At 41.1% G+C, this 21629-nt stretch overlaps 1 protein-coding gene across 2 annotated transcripts; it reads left to right on the top strand.

Moving 5' to 3' along the window:
- The first annotated feature begins 212 nt into the window (after window positions 1-212).
- socs7 (suppressor of cytokine signaling 7) lies at window positions 213-21545 on the top strand. Of its 2 annotated transcripts, XM_088342287.1 has the most exons (10): window positions 213-1818; window positions 1944-2008; window positions 3668-3775; window positions 5277-5411; window positions 8381-8526; window positions 10750-10918; window positions 13282-13410; window positions 13638-13773; window positions 16267-16393; window positions 19343-21545. In XM_088342287.1, the coding sequence occupies exons 1-9, from the start codon at window positions 539-541 to the stop codon at window positions 16367-16369; spliced, it is 2271 nt and encodes a 756-aa protein (XP_088198413.1). In that variant the 5' UTR covers window positions 213-538; the 3' UTR covers window positions 16370-16393; window positions 19343-21545. The 2 variants fall into 2 exon arrangements, with proteins under 2 accessions (XP_088198413.1, XP_088198414.1); XM_088342288.1 differs by lacking the exon at window positions 5277-5411.
- Window positions 21546-21629: the final 84 nt, after the last annotated feature.

Below are 21629 nucleotides of genomic sequence, written 5' to 3'. Positions count from 1 at the left end.
CAACCATCCTGTCTGATCCGGCGATGACGTAGGGTGTAAAAAGAGGAAAGGCACTGAATAATACACACTGTCCCTTAAAGTACCTCCTTTTCCATGTTTGACATTTAATATTTGTAATAACAGACTCACATTTAAAATGTTCAATTCTGCGGGAATTTTAATTGAGGACGGGGAGTCAGTAAAGATTGATTCGTGTGCTCGTCACGAGTGATGCTGAGCGCGCGGGTGGGGCCTGGATGAAGAAAAGGGTGCTGTGGGGTCGCGCTGCCTGCTGCCTGCCTGCACTGTGTTCACTGAGCGGGGACTAGAGATGATTTTCGAGGCCGGACTCGTGCGCCAGAACCCGCGCGCCGCCGCCGCAGAGAATGAACGTGGCGGCTGATGTCGCCCTTGTCGTCTGCTTTTCGACCTCTTGTCTCGCTGCACCGAGGGAGCTGCAGCCCGGCTTCACCTCCGCGGTGTTCGCTTTGCTCCGCTTTGGTCGCGATGTGACGCGCGCGTCTGCTGCCGATCGCTCGCCCGCCATCCACTGCACACAATGACGAGCGACGCGCAAGAAATTTCGCCCGACTTCGTCCTCATGCGCCTGGTCTCTGGTGCCGAAGAAGAACGGCTGGATGCTGTGAGCAGCACCACGCAGCCTGGGGCGCTGACTCACAAAGCGGCCTTTGATTTCACCCGAGACGCGGACCTAGAGCGGAACAAAGCCCCCTCGATTCGCGGCCCGGCCGCACATGACGGCGGCAACGGCGAACGCCCAATCTCGCCTTGTGCTTCTCCGAGGCCGCAGAGCCCCCCACAGGCCCCGGTATGTGAGTTCAGCTCCAGTCTACGGCCTCAGCTGCTGGTCTTCTCTGATCTCATGCGGAATGGGGGTGGGATTTTAGAACTGAACCAGCAAAGGACTCCTCAGAGTTTGAACCTGCACATCCCATCTCCCGGCTGCTCCGAGACAGTCCCGGTTAAGACACAATCAGAGGAAGTACAGCTGCACCAGGATCAAATTGATGGAACCTGGGGGATGTGTAATTCGGTCCCTGCGTCCACCAAGCAGCAAGGATCTGTTGAGATGTGCCACGGACATCGACTTTTAGCCACCCCCACTGAGTGGCCGTCGGCGAGCTCCACCCCGCTGGCTGTCATCGACCACAGATGGACGTGCGTAGACCAGGACCAGAAGGGAGCTGTGTTGGAGCTAGCCCGGAGGTTTGGTGAACTGGGGGTGGGCGCGGTACCAAAGATGCTTCTCAAAGCTGGAGAGCTCCCGCATTGCGCGTGTCCAGAGGCGCACTCCGCAAGTGAAGAGCATGCCGGCGATCCAACCGTCACCAGCGATGCTCTCTTAGTTCTGGAAGGACTCGGCAGCGATGGCGTGCCCGGGCTGGGTCTGCAGGACCAGAGTCTGAAGGACCGAGAGCGCCACAGACACTATTTATTTAGCGCAACACAAGAACTCGAGAACAAAATCAGTTCTTTTCGTGCAGAAGTGACGGCGGACCAAGATATTGGCGAAGCAAAGTCCTGGGCAGCGCACGAAGTTATGAAGAAATTCCCTCAGGACAGTAGCCAGGCTTCCACCCCACGCAGGATGCCTGAGAGGTGTGCCAGTGTCCCACGGACGACAGGTGGAGCAGCCAAGACCATGAGGATGACCGCTAAGTCCAAAAAAGGCTCACTGAAGGGCCGTCTGAGCAAATTGTTCCGCACCAAGAGCTGCAGCGGCTCATCGCACCTCCTGGACCAGGACCGCAAGACTCCTATTGAAGGGCTGTCAGGCGTACACATGAGTGTGTCTGGACCGTCACTGGACTTGGACAGGTGAGATGTAAATCAAAGACAGAAAAACTGGAAAACCAGTGTCTATTGATAATGTTGATGATAATTGCAATTTACCTTCTATAATACTCTGATAATTATTGTATGTGCATTTTACTTTTACTTAGTGTGGATCAAGAGCTGGCCAGCAGCAGCAGTGCCTTCTGCCCTGCCTCCTTCTCCACCTTCACAGGTAATGCCAATTTATTCATCACACTCTCTCTGGTTGCAAATTATTTCAAGTTGACAATGTCAGTCAGTGTTTTAATCCAACAACCAATGTTCCCTCTAAGCTGCGCGTGTTTGCAATCGCGCACTGCCCGCACATTCTCAGCGCACAAGATAGTCTATCCAGCGCAATGTTCCCTCTAAGATGCGTGTGTGCGCAATTGTACACTACCCAGAACTTTTCTGCGCACAAGAAAATCTAGCCAGCTCACAAAAATTAGGGCTCGAAATTGCTAATTAAGAAGCGAATTAAGTTACAGTGCATGAAGGTAAAAATACATGGGTTCCCCTGACGTTGTGTTCTAAATGCGGTATTTTGAAGTCAAGGTCAAAGTAAAACGAAGTTGAGTAAAGTCAGTCGAGTTTTTCGAAAACAGGCTTCTTCGGCTCGGCTCACTAAAAGGAACCGGCTCTTTCGGGTCCTAAACGGCTCTTCAGGTTGTTTTTGCTTCTTTCATCACTATATGACCAAATATTATGTAAAATTATGCACAAAATGACTCAAATGAAGGGGGAATAGAACAAAAAAGAAAAAAATACCCAAATGAAAAAGTAGTGTAAAGTTGAGAAAAAAAGAAACAAAAGGAAGAGAAAAAAGAAGGAAAATTTCAGAAAAAAAAGCCAGAAAAAAAGAAAAGTAAGAAACAAAGGAAAACAAGGAAATAGAGAACAAAAAGAAAAAAGTAACAGCTAGGAAAAAATAAACACAATAAGATTATTTTTTTAAAAGGAATTTAAAAAAAAGTAGAAAAAACGGAAGAAGAAGAAAAAGTTTGTGTTGCATTTAAACAATTTCCAATTATATCAAGTCAATCTTGGGCAGCACAGCGGCACAGTGGTTAGCGTGTTTCCGGCACAGTTCTAAGGTCTTGGGAACCTCCTGTGTGGGTTCAAATCCAGCTACCGGACTTCCTGTGCAGAGTTTGTATGTTCTCCCCGTGCTTGTGTGGGTTTCCTCCGGGCACTCCGGTTTCCTCCCACATTCCAAAGACATGCATTTCAGGTGGATTGGCCGGTCCAAATTGTCCCTAGGTGTGAATGAGGGAGCGAGTTGTCTGTCCCTGTGTGCCCTGCGATTGGCTGGCAACCCGTTTAGGGTGTCCCCTGCCCACTGCCCGATGATTGTTGGGATGGGCTCCAGCACCCCCGCGACCCTACTGAGGATAAGCGGTGCAGCTAATGAGATGAGATGAAATGAGATAAAGTCAATCTTGTTGAACTTCCAAAAAATACATGTATTTAAATACAGTTCTGTATCGTGCAACTGACTAAATAAGCCACCCAAAAATGTTAGTATTATGCGACAAAAGACACCAGGAAAAAAAAAATGGAAATCTTGTGAAAGAATTGTAAAAACAAGTGACGTTAGTAGGCTGTACAACCTTTGCAATAGTACATTAGTCAATTCATTCAAAAGTGAAAAATAATTTTGCATTGCTCAGCAAAATGTAACGTGATGTCAAGTTTTGGACATGTTTGATAATTACTTAGTTGCCACACTTGGGATTGCTGTTGCTCACTGTTGTTTCAAGCGTTGCTCACCGACTTGCTCAGAATCGTGGAAAATTAGAGGGAACATTGCCAACAATTACTTTATTTGTCTGTGTCTTCATTCTGGGCACAGGGGAGACTATGTCTCTAGTGGACGTGGACGTCTCTCGACAAGGGACCGCCAACACACCTCACCCGCCCACACCGCCACCTCCACCGCGTCGAAGTCTCAGCCTTTTAGGTACTTACTACTGTATTTTTGTTTCTTGTTCCCCACCCTTCCATTTCTGTCTGTATCTCTACCACTCAGCCTTTACTGTTGTTGTTTTTGTAAATTCAATATTTCCAGGCAGTGTCTACTGTCACCCTGTCTTTCCCTGCTTCTGTCTTGCTCTACTACCTGTTTATCCTTTTTCTTATTTGTTTTTACTTCCTGTTTGTTTCTTGTTTCTGTTCTCTTCTGTTCCACTTCTTTTATACGTCTCTCTATAACTTGTCGATTTCTTGTTTGTCTCTGTTTTCTTTTCAAAACTGCTTCCTGACTTTTTCACTTTAGTTTGCATGTCTCTTAAATACTGAACCCACAATTGGCCTTTTTGCCTTGCCGCTTATAAGCTTACATACGTTTGACAGCCTTAAACAGGCGCATTTTAATGTTAGATCTACAGACGTCTACAGTTGAGTTGTGCGTAGACCATGCCATGTGGTCCAAATGTGGTCCGAAAAAGCAATATAAAGGTGTAATATTTTAACATCCTTTCAACCAGTGCTAGGTGGTTTTTCAGGCTGAATAGGTTAAATATTACAATGTTATTTACCAAAGGCCATCTGGAAAAAAATCGTTACTCAATGTTACCTTAATGGTACATTTTGTAAGTGACAACTCAAAATAGAGTATCGAGATAATAGACTTTAATGGTTGATGCGAACGGTGAAGTTCATTTTTTAACAGTCTCTTGTTAATTCATAGAGGGTGTAAAATAATGCCAGGAAAATAATTCACAGAATGGATGTTGTCAGTAAAAGAAATGTTAGATGGTTGCTCTCTATTCAATTACAATTCCATTACAGTAAGACCACGGTTATCGCGGTTAATGGGGACCAAAACCATCCGCGATAAGTGAAAATCCTGTATATGAGCAGAGGTCCAGGCTTTTGTGTAGCTACTGATACTTGCTACATTTTAACTTTCTTTCTGCCTCTACTTCCTGTAAATATAAGTTTACCACCCGCCTCTACTTAAGTCAGCTATTTTCTTCTTTAAAAATATAATAGAATAAAATGTATACTTTAATTAATAAAGAGTTGGAGTTGTTTTCACTATCCTATTGACATGACCTACATTTTCTATCTGATGTAATACTTTTATAAACAGTCCAAATAGTACATACAGATTATACTGCACTGCATCAGTATTTGTTTATATCGCAAGCGTTAGGGATCAATACCTCGCTCTTTTATCCTTTTCTTGTTCCTTCCTTCCTTCCTTCCTTCCTTCCTTACTTCCTTCCTTCCTTCCTTCCTTCCTTCCTTCCTTCCTTCCTTCCTTCCTTCCTTCCTTCCTTCCTTCCTTCCTTCCTTCCTTCCTTCCTTCCTTCCTTCCTTCCTTCCTTCCTTCCTTCCTTCCTTCCTTCCTTCCTTCCTTTCCTCCTTCCACCGCTCCTAAAATGCACTCCCTCCATCCTCCAACATTTCTTCCACCTTACCTTCCTTAACCCCTTTCTCCTTCCCGTGCATGTCAGATGGCATATCAGGTCCACAGTCGGGAGGCTTCCTGTTGAGTGTGATGGGCGCATCCCTGCAGTCCCTCCCCTTGCCACTCCCCCCTCCCAATCCTCCCTCGCACGCCAGCATGCAGCACAGCCTCAGCCTCAACGGTAAGATGCTACAAAGGCAGGGTGAAAACAGTTTTGAAAGAAAACGGCAGTGTGTGACAACATTCAAATTGCAGAAGAGTTGTATTATCTTACGTTAACATAAAGGACGGGATAAGTCATTCATTCATTTTATCTACAGTATATCCTTATCTTATTGCCTTAACTCATCTTAAGTTAATCTTGTATTTTTATCTTTTAATATTCGTCATATTCTTTTATGTATACATGTACAGTATACAGTTTCTTATTTTCTATTTTTACGCTGGCAACTGTGTGGATGGCAAAGTAAGAATTTAACTGTGCAGGAAAACGTGGTTCTCTACTGTGCATATCACAGTAAACACTTTGAATTTCAATAATACGATGGAGAGAAACACCCATGCCTGTCAACTTATACTGTACCTTTCCCCCTCGTATTTTATAATTTGATCATTTCAAATTGTGTACACCGTATTACAATTTTGTTCTTGATTTTTTTTTTAAACTTGTTTTTGTTAGATAGATCTCGTCTTGCCGATTTCAGCTTATCACAGTCACTGGTAGCAGACAGTAACGTTATCACAGATTGCTAATACTGTTGTGGTATAACCATAGTCTGTCTTGCTGTTAGTAAATAGGTGCCACATTGAGTTTGTAAGGTTTATTATCACTTAATGAATGGAATTGCAATCGTTAATAAGGAGGTGGGGGGCATTGGCTGAGTTTAACAGGTATGAATACCAGCATTACAAATATAAATTCTTACCCCACTGGCAAAATATTGTGTGATTTCAATGATATTTCTATTTCATTTTATGTTGTTTCTTTAAAAATAAAAATAAACATCCTTAAAAAAATTGTCATATTTATCAGATGGTGGAATATTTTGCTCATTTTAGAAATATTTTCTACCACAATTCGAAAGAAAATGCTTGGAACAATCTACCAGGTGCTAGAAAAAAAAATTGCTTGTTCTAAATGTTCATAATTTACCAGAAAAATAAATGAAAACAGTTTATGATTATTAAAATTGTACCTAAAGTAAGTATTTTTCCTGTCAATTGAAAATTGAATTGAACTAAATAAGACTGGAGACATGAATGTGGATTGTGAGCAGCTAAGCCCTTACAATAATGCAGTTTATGACCATGAACTTTACCCTCTTGAAAAATTAAGAGTTGTGTAGATCATTGGAATAAATAAATCCAAAATTAAAGAGAGTGGTGGCCAAAAATTTGAATTTGTGCACCCCTACATAAATATAAAATCATAAATTGTGACTGGGCAGGATGAGACCTGACAAAGGTACAGTGCCGTGAAAAAGTAATTCCTGATTTCTCTGTTTGCATATATATCATCAAACCAATTTTCATATCACACAGAGAGAACCCAAGGAAATACAATATTAAGTTTTAATTTAGATTTCATTTGTTCAGGCTAAAAAAATAATAATAATCAAAACCCATCTGGCCCTATGTGAAAAAGTAACTGCCTCTGATCCTAATATTGAGGTGGGCCACCTTTGGCAGCAAGAACAGAAGTCCAACGTTTACGATAATTGGTAATGAATCTTTCACAAGGTCGTGAAGGAATTTGGCCGAATACTTTTTTGCAAAATTGTTTAAAAACTTCCATATTGTGGGGTTTTCTATTATGAACTGCCTGTTTTAGGTCACACCACAGCATCTCAGTTGGATTTAAATCCGGACTTTGACTTGGCAACTCCGGAACCTTCCTTTTTTTTAACCATTTAGAGGTGGACTTGCTGGTGTGTTTTGGATCACTGTCCTGCTGCATGATCCAAGAGCACTTGAGTTTGAGGGCATGAAATGATGGCCAAACATTCTCCTTTAGGATATTTTGTTAGACACCAGAATTTGTTATTCTGTCAACCAAAGCAAGCTGTCCTGGTCCTCAGGCAGCAAAGCAGCCCCAGACCATCACACTGCCACGACCATGCTTTACTGTTGGCATCATTTTATTTTTATCAAATGCTGTGCCATTTTTACTGCAGATGTAATGGGCTGGACACCTTCCAAAAAGTTCAATTTTTGGGTCATTGATTCACAGAGTTTTTCTCCAAATGTCTTGGGGACAATCAAGATGCTGTCTGGCAAAAGATGACTTTGTGTCCTTTTGTGACAGCAGTGGTTTCCGCCTGGGAACTCCAGTGTCTTTCTTATACCAGAGTCATGAACACTGAACTTAACTTAGGCCAGCAAGACCTGCAATTCCTTGGATGTTTTCAGGGTTCTTTTGTAACCTCCTGGAGAAATATTAGATGGTCAACCACTCCTGGGAAGGTTTTCCACAGTCTCCAGTTTTCTCCATTTGTGGATTATGGCTCTGATAGTGGTTTGTTGTTCACAGCCCTAAATCCTTGGAAATGGCTTTGTGACCTTTTCTGGACTGATAGATTTCAGTCACTTTTTTTTTCAAATTTCTCATGGAATTTATTTGGATTGTGGCATGTCAATTGTGCTCTTGAGATGTTGTAAACTACATCACTTTGTTTATTAAATTGAATTTAAGACAAGGTGTTGGCACAAATTTGGGGCGTGGCCTATGGAATTGAACTCAGCTTCCCCCAAACTTTAGTTTGTCACAGTTACTTTGTGATTTAACAACTGTTTTTTGCACAGGGTCAGATAGGCCTAGATGTTTTGTGCCTCAATAAATAGAATTACATTTCCAAACTGCCTTTTTTTCCCATCTAGTTGTCTCTGTGTGATATCAAAATTGGTTTTGAGTGATGAATACGGGACCCCCCCCCCCCACACATAAATAAGGAAGGGGTAAAATACTTCTTAGCACTGTAATGAAAAGACAGCGCTATACTGTACTCTTATTTCGTTTTACTAGTAATTTGGAATGAGACACAGCAATCAGTATGACATTTTTGCGATAATGCAGGACCAGATGACACAATACAGGACAGGACACAATGGCAGTCTGGATGCTCAAGCCTTCTCTTTCTTGTCCTGTTACAGATGCTTTCCTGCGGGCGCTTCCTCATGTCAACCCAGCTCAGGTGGAAGCAGCATCCGCTTCCAGGCAAGCCGCACCGCCCGTCCTCTGTGCTCTCCGGAGGTCAGAAGGCAGCAACTTCACCGCAAGCCTCAGAGACCTGGAGAAGGTAGTGATCCGAATGTCATTTCTTGCTGCCACATTGACCCACGCTGCATATTGAAAAGTTGATTCCTGATTGACTTTGGTGGTCATATATGCCTAATTATTTTTTATGAGACATGTCTAAATCTATCTATCTGAATCTAACCTAATCTATCCAAACTAATCCAACTTTATAAATCCAGACGTGTGTGTATGTATGTTCGTATGAGACTTATAGGATCAAAAATGTCTGAACCCATTTTCCTGAAAATTCATACATTTGTACTTTAAGCCCCCGCAAGTGTCTTTAGCTAGGTTTTGTGTCAAGGAACCTCCAATAAATACCAACAAAATCGGTAAACGTTTACCTTTGTGTGATCTGCTTTTGTGGGGTCTCTTATGCCCTCTGGGGGCCAATTTAGGTACTGTAGCTCCAGACCGCCAACCACTCCAAGCAGACAAATCCAATCTACTATCAGCTCAGCAACACCGGGCCATTTTGCTGTTCTTCCGTAGATTAATAAGGCATTCAAAAAACTGGATGCTAATGTAATGTTCATGCTTGGGTAAGCTGTTTTTGATTGGTGTGAAACTTGCAGCACAGTTCTTCAAAAAGCTATAGGGATGGTGCAACACAAAAAACTAACATTTTTAATCAATCAGATCAGAGGTCAGAAAGAGTTTCAGGAATTGAAAATTAAAACCTAAGGAGTTACCCACGCCCATTTTTGCTGGAAATGGCAAAATTTGGCAGGCTGTATCTCCAAATCCCTGCTCCAATTGAGCAAGAATTTTACATTTTGTTAAATTACCGTATTCTCCGCACTATAAAGCGCACCAGATTATAGGGAGTACTCCCCCCAAAATCATCTTCTGTCATATATTTTTCATATATAAAGGCGCACCAGATTACAAAGACGCATGAAATTTAGACTACAGTAACAGCTGCTCTGATTATTGGGCATAACCATTAGGCTTATGGTATACATTAATGCAAAGATTGATCAGTCAATAAGTGTCCCTGACCAAAGTCGAAAAAAATTGTGTGTTGCAGCCGTGAGAGTACCGGCACTTAACCACTAGACAACCAGAGTTACATAAAGGCATTACATTTTGTCACATTATCATAAACTGTTTTAATTTATTTTCCTTTACTCACTGTGCCAGAAACACTAATTTCAAAAGTGCATTTTGTTTTGCATTCTCTCCACTTCTTCAACTTTGCTACAATAACGTTGGAGTTTGACAAAAAATAGTGTGATAATGAGATAAAATCGAATGTCTTTTCATCCAGCATTTCACTGGTGCTCTTGTGGTTAAGTGTCGGCACTCTCACCGCCGTGACCCGGATTTGATTACTGTTGCACACACTGTTTTGCGATTTTGGTCCGCAAAGTTTTTTGATTGATCAATCATTGGACAAATACATAGTGTAGTGTCATACACATGAGAATATTGTATGCATTTCCAACCTTACCCACTGTGTTAAGGCACCCAGGGTTAAAATTTACTTGGGCAAAGGTAAGAATTGACCTTAGTGGTAAGAGCAAGTAAATGTTTTAATTTGACAATTCAAACAACCTACATATAAAATCAACAGAATAGTTTTAATCACTCTAAAGCTTTTTCCCCCCATATTAATTATAACAGTAATTTAACCAAAACATGTTGGATAGATCTCTTGAGGAATGGAATAGGTGACCTTGGAACAGAATCTCTTGTGTATTATGCAGTGCCATGTTGTTCATTTGCCACCTAGGCCTTCAGTGATGTCCTACAAGTATCCATCCAAATACCATCATTTATGGCGTCACGGTTTGAGTTACATTGCCTTAATCGTGTAGAACACGGGCTGTTTTCTAGACCATTTGCATATCAATAAACTTGAGTCAGCATTTGAAATGTATCACTATTCATAATAACCTTTAAAGAAAAGAGAATTTAAATTGAATTTTTCAAAAAGTTTTCCTCCTCACAAGTTCTTGTTTCCCTTAAAAAGTTCGTCTTGAAAATGGCCTTTTTTACGCCAGTAAAGAAGGGCTTGCTGGCCCTGATCGCACACCACTATTATTTTGTGTGGTGTAAATTTGAATTATTGTCCCGTTTTCATTAAGAAACGGTGATAATTCTATTGAATGTATTCTTAAAATTGTATTTAAAAGAAATTATATTAATCGTTCATCAAAAAAAAAATTCTTATCTGAGGTCCCAGTGTGTAGTGTTTAACGTGCGCCGTGTTGGTCCAAAGTGCGGCTGGTACTGGGGTCCCATGAACTGGGAGGACGCGGAGATGAAGCTGAAAGGCAAACCAGATGGCTCTTTCCTGGTCCGCGACAGCTCCGACCCGAGATACATCCTCAGCCTCAGCTTCCGCTCACAAGGCGTCACGCACCACACACGCATGGAACATTATCGTGGTAAGACACGGCTAAGACAAGTGCTCACTTTGGGGTTAACACCCTTTTTGAATCTTAGAAGTACTTCTTTGTAATTTGTGCAGGGGGTATACGAGTTTTACATGCAATGCGCTGTGCAGTTAAAATGATTATCTAAAAAATAATATTTCAGAATTATAATTATCTATGATTCTACTACTACATGATCATATTTTCAACATACCGTAGTGGCGTGCAGTGAGGTTTATGTCTAGTGAGGCATATTTGGAAATAAACGAACCTACATCTTCTTCATCATTTTGTTGGTAGCGCAAGAAAGCAGTATATAAACTGCGGCATATATATATTTTTTATGGTTTTACCTTAATTTCTAATTATATGCGATGCTCCTATTGCATAAACTCATCAATGCGTAGGTGATCCTCCATTTTGGAAAAAAAATCTATTCAACAAGAAAGACATTACTGGATGGCATGACTTGCTGTTAGCTTTATTATACTACATCACTTCTATTGTTTTGGAGCTTAGGTGTACCCTTTGCCATGACCATGAGGCAAGAGAATTAAAATTTGAATTCTATATTTCTTTGGTGACAGGTAAGGGCCCGGTCACACAGCCGTTTGCGTCTGAATCACGGCCAGAAATTTCTGCCTGTGAAGCAGACGCTGTTGGACGCTTTGAGATCGCCATACAGACGGGATACAGCAGTGCTCTACACGCGGTACGCGGTTGGCAGCGCGAAAAAGTTTTGCGCTGTTCAAAACTTTAGGGCTCGGCCACCGAGCCTTTCAAGGGCGTATCGAGGCTGAATCACGGCCAGAAATTTCTGCCCGTGAAGCAGACGATGTTGGACGCTTTGAGATCGCCATATAGACGAGATACAGCAGTGCTTTACACGCGGTCGGAAATTCACACGCGGTTGGCCGCGCGAAAAAGTTTTGCGCTGCTCAAAACTTTAGACCACGTGTAACCGCGGGCGGCACACGAGGTAATGACGCGGAAATGACGCAGAACGACGTGCTCTGGCCGCGGCCAGGGCGTGGTTACACATGGGAAGGGCGCGAAATTTCAGCGGGTAATCGTGGGTGGAGCACGGTCATAGCATGTTCTGCGCCTGTATCGCGGTGTTATTACGTGAAATTAGCGTGTTACGCGTGTGACGGTCAAACGCCTTTCTCCGCGTATATACAGCGCGATTTGCTGAGCACACGTCAGTTGTGCTCGAGACGTCAAGGGGGTGAACATGGATCCCCGTCAGCGTAGTGACCCTGTCTTAATCCATTTTTATTTCTTGACATTTCTTTTCGTTTCATAACAAGATAATGAAATAAAAATGAAAAACTATTACAATAATAACATATTGGCTTCTTCGGTGCCATAGCTTGAAATCTTGATCTTCACGGGACTGTGTCTTGAGCGGTTATGATTTCTACAGCCTGGTGTTATGCCGAGAAATGCATCCCTGCCGAGATTTGCATCCCCTCGCTACTACAACCACTTTTACCTCGTTTTATCTCACTTTTAAGGAATGTAATGGCGAACATATAACCAAATCCACTTCGTCTTGCATTTGTTGGGAATGTAATACAACATAAACCATTCCGTCTTTGTTTTTGTTGTGAATGTAATCGAACGGTAATGCACACCGTATATAAATCGCTTTTGAAAACTGTTATGCACTATACCGTAAAGCTTATTATGCAGAAATAAGCTTTATGGTAGAGTGCATAACAGTTTCAATACGAGCAATTTGAATAGAAAAAGGCAAAATAAACATGTTACCTGCTCAAAAGTGATTTGTATACGGCGTGCATTACCGTTCGATTACATTCACAACAAATACAAAGACGGAATGGTTTAAGTTGTATTACATTCCCAACAAATGCAAGACGAAGTGGTTTTGGTTATATGTTCGCCATTAAATTCCCTAAAAGTGATATAAAAGTGAGATAAAACGAGTTAAAAGTGGTTGTAGTAGCGAGGGGATGCAAATCTCGGCAAGGATGCATTTCTCGGCATAACGCCGGCTCGGCAGCTTTTATACCCGTGGTCCACACGTGAAAATGACGCAAAAATGACGCGATGAGGAAGCGGAACAGTCGCCGGCGTCTGTTTTGCGGGCATACCACCGATGAACAGCGGGTTGGCCAATTTTGCGCATTTTCCATCGCGGGCAACCACGGGCAAAAAAACCTGCAAAATTTTACCTGCGATACAGACGCAAACGGCTGTGTGACCGGCCCCTAAGGCAGAGCCTAACCTGCCACATGTCACTGCATTAAGCTAGCATTAAGCTGCTTCTTGTTCTAAAAGTTTATACTGTATGAATTTCCCTTGAGGAAAAGCGAAATCTCACTTGTGCTACATTGACGTTTGTGTTTTAGGCACGTTCAGCTTGTGGTGTCACCCCAAGTTTGAGGACCGCTGCCACTCGGTAGTGGAGTTCATAGAGCGTGCCATTATGCACTCCAAAAATGGAAAATTTCTCTACTTCCTCCGATCCAGAGTACCAGGTACTCCGCAATGTGGCCAGGATTGTTTTGTTTTGAATGCTGTATAGTCCAAGTAGAAATTTAATTGCAAACAGACGTTTTATGAATAGAATGCTTTAACCTGATGAATACCACCAGGTGAAATAAACTGTCCCCAAAAACATTACAAAGAGAAAGTTGCCTTTTTGCTGTTTTTTTTTTTTACACTTTCCTGTATTTTTTCCTGTACGTTGCGCTGCTTGTGACAGGCCTTCCTCCGACGCCGGTGCAACTTCTGTATCCCGTGTCCCGCTTCAGCAACGTCAAATCCTTGCAGCACCTCTGCAGATTCTGCATACGCCAAATCGTGCGCATTGATCACATCCAACAACTTCCACTGCCCAGGTCCGTTTACTGCGATTGCAGTACACATTTTGGTTGATGATTCAAATTATGTTTCACAGTTTTTATGAACCGAGTTGATGGGTTTCACGTTGGACATGGCACTTAAGCCCCTGGTGTTGAGTCTTTGTTGCCATTTTTTTTTTCTCCTTTTATCCCAGAGACACAGTTACAATCAATTTTAAACACAATGAATTAACAAAATAATTGAAACAAAGAAAGAAAAAAGGGTCTGATGGGAAAAAATTATTATCTAGATAAGGACAATTTTTAGGTCAAGTCATGTTTATTTGTATAGCCCTTAATCACAAAGTTTCAAAGGGCTGCACAGACCATAGATTATTGCAAACCACAGACTATTATTACACCATATTACACCGTCTCCTGATCTAAAACCTACACTAGGGCACAAAAACTCAAAAACCTAAACATGAGGAAAATGAAAAAACCTTGAGAAGGGACAGCACATGAGGTAATCCCCCTTCTAGGATGACCAGGCTGCATCGGATGTTGCCCCCTGATATTGTCAACATAAAATATAGCTTATTCATATGCTATAGAGTAGAAGTGTTTTCAAGCCTTGATTCAAACAGTTCCACTGAGGTTGCAGATCAAATCTCAGGGGGCAGAGCATTCCACAACACCGGGGCCAGAATGGAAAACGCTCTTGAACCTGCGGATCTCTTCTTGGCTCTTGGGATCACTAGTAGACCAGCATTTTCAGAGCAAAGGCTCCGGACCGGAACATAGGGCGAAATTAAATCTGAAAGATATGAGGGAGCAAGTCCATGCATGATTTTGTATACTTCCAACAGAACCTTAAAATCACATCTTACGCTAACAGGGAGGCAATGCAGGTTAGCTAAAATCGGGGTAATGTAATCAAACTTTCTTGTCTTAGTTAAAAGCCTCGCTGCAGCATTTTGTACCAGTTGAAGGCTCTTGATTTTGGAATTTGGAAGACCGGAGAGTGTGCATTACAGTAATCGAGACGGTAGGTAACAAACACATGAATTATAATCACCGCATCCGACTGAGACGGCATAGGGCGAATTTGAGCAATGTTACGAAGATGGAAAAAAGCTGTTCTAGTCATATTTTTAACGTGTGTTTGAAAAGACAGAATGGGGTCAAATATGACACCTAATTTTTAATGTTCAGAACAGTTTTTGAGAACAAGTCATGGCATTTAGATGGACCAATAACTAACATTTCAGTCTTTTCAGAATTAAGGCGCAAGAAGTTGAGTGACATCTAGTCTTTTATCTCAGTGAGGCAGGCCTCCAAATTTCCACAGTTTAGTGTGGCAGATTCCTCCATAGGAAGATATAGTTGAGTGTCATCCGCGTAGCAATGGAAAGTAATATTCTATTGCGAATAATATCACCTAATGGGAGGATGTAAATGCTGAAAAGAAGGGGGCCAATTACTGCACCCTGCGGAACCCCACAGGTAACACTAAAAGGCTCAGATGTAATTTCACCATATTTAACACAGTGAGAGGTGGGATCTGAACCATAAGAATTTTGAATTAAAAACTTGACATCATTGTAAAAACATGAAAGAATACCCTAGACAATTAAAAATCTTGTCTAAATCCTTAACCCTAGCAATAATCTCAAACTGAAAATCTAGATTGCATCTTAATCTAAAACGTTAACCCTTGTTTTATTTGGTTTAACACACTTCAAGGCATTAGCATGGGTCAATCTTTTTTTGCTCAATCTTTTCTTTTTTAAAATTTTGTTTTACTTTTTTATACCATGCAAAGGCATAGTTTTAAGGGTTATGATAAAATAAAATTCAAACAACAGACAATAAAGATTTAAGTTACTACAGTATATATTTTTCTTTCCACCGATTCCCCACCTGCCCCGTGGATCTTGAAGGGACATTGTGTATTCTTTAGTGCCTCCTAGTGGTAAAAAACGTAATTCATTAAAAATATATATCAATTTGAAGAATAACCACAACTAGATGCGCTGTCATATAAACGTGCATTTTTAAATATGTTCGTATTTTGAGAAATTGTATGTATTTCACATAACCCTAATCTTCAAAAAACTATGTTTTTATCCATAATTGGAATTTAAAATCCCCCATTTCAATTCCTTAACCAGCTTTGAACGTTAATATGAAAGCGTAACAATCAATTTATTCTAGAGTGTGCAATCTTAATTGTGTTCAATTTTAAAACCCCATTTGGAAACCCTAACAGAAGTTTGAGACGATAATGTGAAGACATAGGCATAATGCTTCAGTACCCGAACCTTCATATTTGAAGTTGTGTACATCATAATATGAAACCTTGCTCAAAACTCTATCTTTTCCTCTTTTATACACTCTGTACACTTATCTTTAGAAGCCAAACTTTAATTTTAAGTCAACCCTAACTCTATGAGGACAGGGGTTACAGTTGTGAAGGGGATTTTTGTTTTTTGTTTTTCTTTCAAAAAGGTATAAGGTTTTAACTGAGAATTTCCCATGTATGTACAGGTCGCTCGTCTCGTATCTAAGTAAGTTTTATTACTACGACCCCGAGGAGGAGATGTACTTGTCAATCAAAAGCATCCGGGCGGCGCTGGACGATCACACGTAGCACAAAATTCCACAACAACAACACGTATGTATTTTGATGTAGGCTACTCTCATGTCACACACTTTGTGCCTATTTTTCATTCCTCACGTTTTTGATTGTAATTCATCCGATTTCAGCATAATACGTTTTAAATTTTGCATTTTTATTCCAACTTCCTCATCGTATTGGCTTGTTTATTTCATCCAAGGAAGAAATTTCAGTGACTTAAGTCCTGTCAAAAAAAAATCCATCAATTCCTTTCAAATAGCATTTCCCAGCATTCTGTATCTTTCAATATCAGACCATATGTTCACTCGTCATAACTTATGCTTTAAATCAGGGGTGTCAAACTCATTTTAACTCGGGGGGGCCACACGATAGAACAAACATTCTGTCGGGGGCCACACTAGTAGATTAAAGAGAAAGAAAAAGAGAGATGAAGAAATAAGAGAAAGAGGGAGGGAAAAGGAGAGAGGGCGGGACAAAGAAAGAAAAAGGGAGAGAGGGAGACAGCGTCAGAAACAAATGAGATAAAAAGAGAAGTCGTGAGAGAGGGGGAAAGAAAGGGAGAGGAAGAAATAAATCCAAAGAGAAATAGAAAGACAGAAGGAGAGAAAAGAGAAAAGAAAGCGCGAAGGGTAGGAAGAGAGAAAAGGAAAAAAGGAAGTTAGAGCAAATTAAGTTAAAAAGACACAGAGAGAAAGAGACTAAGAGCAACAAAGGAAGAGAAAAATAGAGACACAGAGAGTGAAAGAGACAGAGAGAGGGAGAAAAGGGGTGGAAGAGAGAGAGAGCGAGAGAGCGCGCGCGAGAGAGAGAGAGAAATAAATACAAGTGCAGTATCTTTGTGAGAGGAACCTGGCTTTGGCAACATCAAGTTGACATATTTTAACCTGCAGCTTGTTTTTCTCTTGCACTTCTCTGAGTGTTGTCTTCTCTGTTCAATCCCTTAGCGGGCCTGATCCGGCACGCGGGCCGCCTGTTTGACACCTGTGCTTTAAATGGATAGTGTCTATTATATAGCACCACCCAGTGGTAAAAAGACCTTGTAGTTTACATTTATCTTTGTGCTTTGTTACATTCGTTTTCGGTTGCACAGCGCAATACAGAGGTAAAATATTACACAGTGTCCTTTAATTCATTATCTGCACCACTTATCCTAAGTGGGTTCATGGGGGGCTGGAGCCCATCCCAGCCGTCTTCGGGCAGTCGGCAGGGGACACCTTGAACTGGTTGCCAGCCAGTTGCAGGGCACACAGAGACAGACAACTCACTAGCTCATTCACATAGGGACAATTTGGACCGACCAATCAACCTGACATGCATGTTTTTGGAATGTGGGAGGAAACTGGAGCGCCCGGAGGAAAGTCACCCAGGCACGGAAAGTACATGCAAACTCCACACGGGGAGGCTGCAATGGCTGGCCTCGAATCCTTGAACCTCTGCACTGTGGGGCTGTGCGCTAACCACCCAGTGCCGCCGTGTCCTTTAATAAAAATAATAATATGGGTTTACTCCGGGCACTCCGATTTCCGCCCACATTCCAAAAACATGCATGTCAGGTTGATTGGTCGGTCCAAATTGTCCCTAGGTGTGAATGAGCGAGTGAGCTGTCTGTGCCCGTGTGCCCTGCGACTGGCTGGCAACCAGTTTGGGGTGTCCCCTGCCCACTGCCCAAAGACGGCTGGGCTGGGCTCAAGGACCCCTGCGACCCTACTGAGGATAAGCTGTGCAGATAATGGATGGATGGATGGAAAAAGTATTACCGGTACATGTTTCACAGTCTATACATTTCAAAGATTTTTCCGATTGTAAAATTTACTAAAAAAAAAAACATCCGTTATCTATCTTGATAAACTAGTTGAATAGATAATTCTGTTTTTCATAATCATTTTTACTCTTCTATTTTATTACATTTTTATATTTTTGAATATATTTTAACTACAAATGACATTAAAATCAATGTTTTTTTGCTTCATGTTGGGTTTGCTTTCAATGTATACAGTAATCAAAAACTGCAATATAAATTGTGTGGTCTTTTCTCATTTTAAGGTTTCATGTTTAGTTAAAATGCAATTGTCTTGAAAAAAATGAAGTTTAACACAAAATATGTATTTTATATTGTATGATGTTTTATGCTTGAATTTAAAAGTTGAACAACATTCTAAAATATATCGTTAAATTCCAATCAATAAATCTTAATGTATTTGTAAAGCACTTTTCAGGCAATGAATTGCAACTCAAAGTGCAGTATAAATACTTTTAGTGTAGCATGAGAAAATAAAATCCCCTCATTTTCCCCACCCAACAACCCAGAATGCCAAATACACAGACACGCAATGGTTCATAATAATAACAGTAATAATAATAATAGCTGTCGGATGAGAAGGAGAGAAAGGAAAGGTGGAAGGGGGGCCTTTTCCAATGCAAATCAAAATGCTGTCCCAAAATTAATACCTTACATAATTAAATACAATTATTGCAAGGCACAGACTAACCATGTGAGGAAACGGACCTGAGGGAAGCTCATCCAATTTGAAAGGGGTGGCATCAATTGGTCACAGGAAAGAATTTCAGCCACTTAGCCTCACTACCAGTGTGAAGCCACCCCATGAGAAAACACTGAAATAAAAAAAAAAAACTACAGAATAAAACATAAAAATGTGAAATAGTAAGAAATAGATTACGGAAAATGGTTAGAAGTATAAAGAATCAAACTAAATAAAGATGATCAATAAAAGCCTCCTCTCAAAGATATCAACACACATTGCAGACCTGATGTGCTCCGGCAGACCGTTATGTAAGTGAGGACCAAAGTTTCTGAATGCTGCTTCACCACAGGTTTCGGTTCTCACTCTAGGAACAGTTAAATGTCAAATTTTTTAAGTTAAAAAGGACAGTTAATCGACTTCCCTTTCAAATGTTATTCTACCACTCAGAACAAGAAATTGGATTATGATGAATTTGATGATGATGGTGCTTTTTTATCTTTAGAGCGCTGATCAAAAAGAGTGTTGGACCGAAGAATGACCTGCTCCTGCTGTAGCTGCTCTTGGTTCTTGTTCTCCTCGCGTTGACTGCCACCGAGCCAAGTTCGGGACAAGTTTTCTGGCAGAAGGCCTCAAGTGTCTTTCCTCGATGATCCACTTTGGGACAAAACGGCAGACAGACGCAAAAGTGCTTTTTGCTTCGATTGTTTATTCGTTTGAACTATTCCTCTCTTTTCTCTCCAGCCTTCTATTTCACTTTCTCTTTCTGTCCCGTGAGACGATGGTCGAGATGTTCTCAAGGCAGACACATGCTTGTGTACATGCACTCTCATGCACACACTTTTTGTCTTGTGCTGCATTAGTTGTTTCAAAACAAGCAGATTTTCAAAACTCCCAGCAGATTTTTCAAAACTCCCTCAGTAGCCGCCAGTTTCACTTTTGACGTTAAATAATATGGCTATATCTAGCTCAAGAGAACCCACTCAAAAGCATCGATTAGCCATGTTATTTTGCTTATAAATTACCATTTTTGGGTAGGTTTGTCCATTGATAGAAGTTAATTATTTTTTTCTTGCCCCCAAAATCACTTTCACGCTTTTTTTTTTTTTGAGTGAATAGGCTGAATGATACCCAAAGTTGATCAGGAAGTCATACATTTTCGTTTCATTTGGTCGACGAGGTCATTCAATTTAAAAAAGTTGTGTTATGATGGTTGGAGAAGCTCCAAATGTGGACAAAAGCCTTGAGTTACCAGTTCTAATGGGGTCGAGGGAAATGACAAAAAGCGCTCCGCAGGGGGAGGACAGGAGATAACGGGCAACAAAAACACAGTCCAAGAAATCAGCGCTGGCGGGCAGAAAAGTCAATGATCCGGCGCTAGGGATCTGTCTGTGCTGTCATATTTGGATGGTTTAATGCGCGCGCCTAATCAGTAATTAGTCCCCTGGTGCCCCATGAGGGTTGTTGGTGTGGTGAATTCTCACATTTTGATGGCAAGTTGATGAAACTAAATGCACTAATCCTCAGGGAGTCAGTTACTTGCATAGTACTTTTCACGTCAATTTTTGGCATTCATGTGAATAGGAAAACTAAAAAAAACTTTGATGTTAATTCCATTGGTGCGTGTCTGTCATAACAGAAAGCATCAATAAGTACAACCTAACAAATCGAAAGGGATAGTGGCCATTTTAAATAGGTATGCATTTCTAGTTTCCTGGTTAATTGAGCGTGGAAAAATAGGGGTGCTAGTTTGTCACGCCATGGTCTCCTTATATGGAGAAGTGGCTGCAAAGCGATGGCCAATGTTTCAAAATAAAAATGTTGGAAAAAAACTTGTGTTTTAGGTTGAATTTTTACTATTTGGAAAACCCTTTATGCATATATGTTGACAGATTTGAAGTTGCATTGCATTTTGGGACATCATCCTTAAAGGTGCATTGCAAAGGTTGATTTTCTTTTTGAACTTGCGACTACCCCATCTGACCCAAAGTGCAAGTGCAGCGACAGTCTGTATGTGTCTTGTTTAGGGGTCTCTATCCTTTTTCAAGCAAAAGCTAATTAGCGCAAGGGGCACCCAGTTTGATATGCATTCCTAAAATAACATTGTGTGATTACTATATTGTTACTATGTTATTACCAGGTTAATTATTGGTAGTGGTGTTAAATAGGCTCAGCCAACCACTAAAATAAATAATTTTACTCAAAAATCACAATGACCAAGCACTGGTGAGCTATTTTCAGAACATGTCCGCAGGCACCTCAGCGGTCCTGAGGGGGCACCCTGGTGCCAGAGGGAGACCCCTGGTCTAGCTGGTAGATGGTCCCACTTTACTAATCCCCTAATTAAGAAACCAAGGCAGTGACAGTTATAAAATAAGACGCTTTTTGTACTGAAGAAAAATATTTGGCGTAAATATTTTGATTTTCATATTGCACCTTGAGAAATATTTCTTTTTTTTTTTCTCGCAGCAGGAACTCTTTTTTTGACGCTGTCAAAAGGCACAAAATGGAAAAGGGCACAGAAAAGTTTTGGAAAGAACGTTTGCTGTGTATGGTTATTCCGGTGTATAATGTTAATGAGAGTTTTTACACGAGCGCATGTGTCTGCCCTGGGTTACCTACATGTGTTGAAATGTGTTTTGCTTGTTGTGTTTCTCACACACTTGACGCTCAATTTTTTAAATTAACATAAAGAGGAAAAAAATATATCTGACGTCTGCTTTTTGTGTTTCTTTTCTTTTCTCCACCGCTAACCTGGGCAAAAAATAAATACAAATAATTACCACATATTT

This window comes from Urocampus carinirostris, chromosome 8 (assembly GCF_059441175.1).
Source record: "Urocampus carinirostris isolate Australia breed hairy pipefish chromosome 8, RoL_Ucar_1.0, whole genome shotgun sequence".
NCBI classification, from domain to species: domain Eukaryota; kingdom Metazoa; phylum Chordata; class Actinopteri; order Syngnathiformes; family Syngnathidae; genus Urocampus; species Urocampus carinirostris.
The sequence above is the reverse complement of the archived record's forward strand: the minus strand, read 5'-3'. Positions and strand labels throughout refer to the sequence as shown.

Coding starts and splice junctions, on each gene's coding strand:
- socs7 (XM_088342287.1), top strand. CDS start 539: ATGACGAGCGACGCGCAAGAAATTTCGCCCGACTTCGTCCTCATGCGC. Junction 3,776..5,276: donor TCGAAGTCTCAGCCTTTTAG/GTACTTACTACT, acceptor CGTGCATGTCAG/ATGGCATATCAGGTCCACAG. Junction 10,919..13,281: donor ACGCATGGAACATTATCGTG/GTAAGACACGGC, acceptor TTTGTGTTTTAG/GCACGTTCAGCTTGTGGTGT.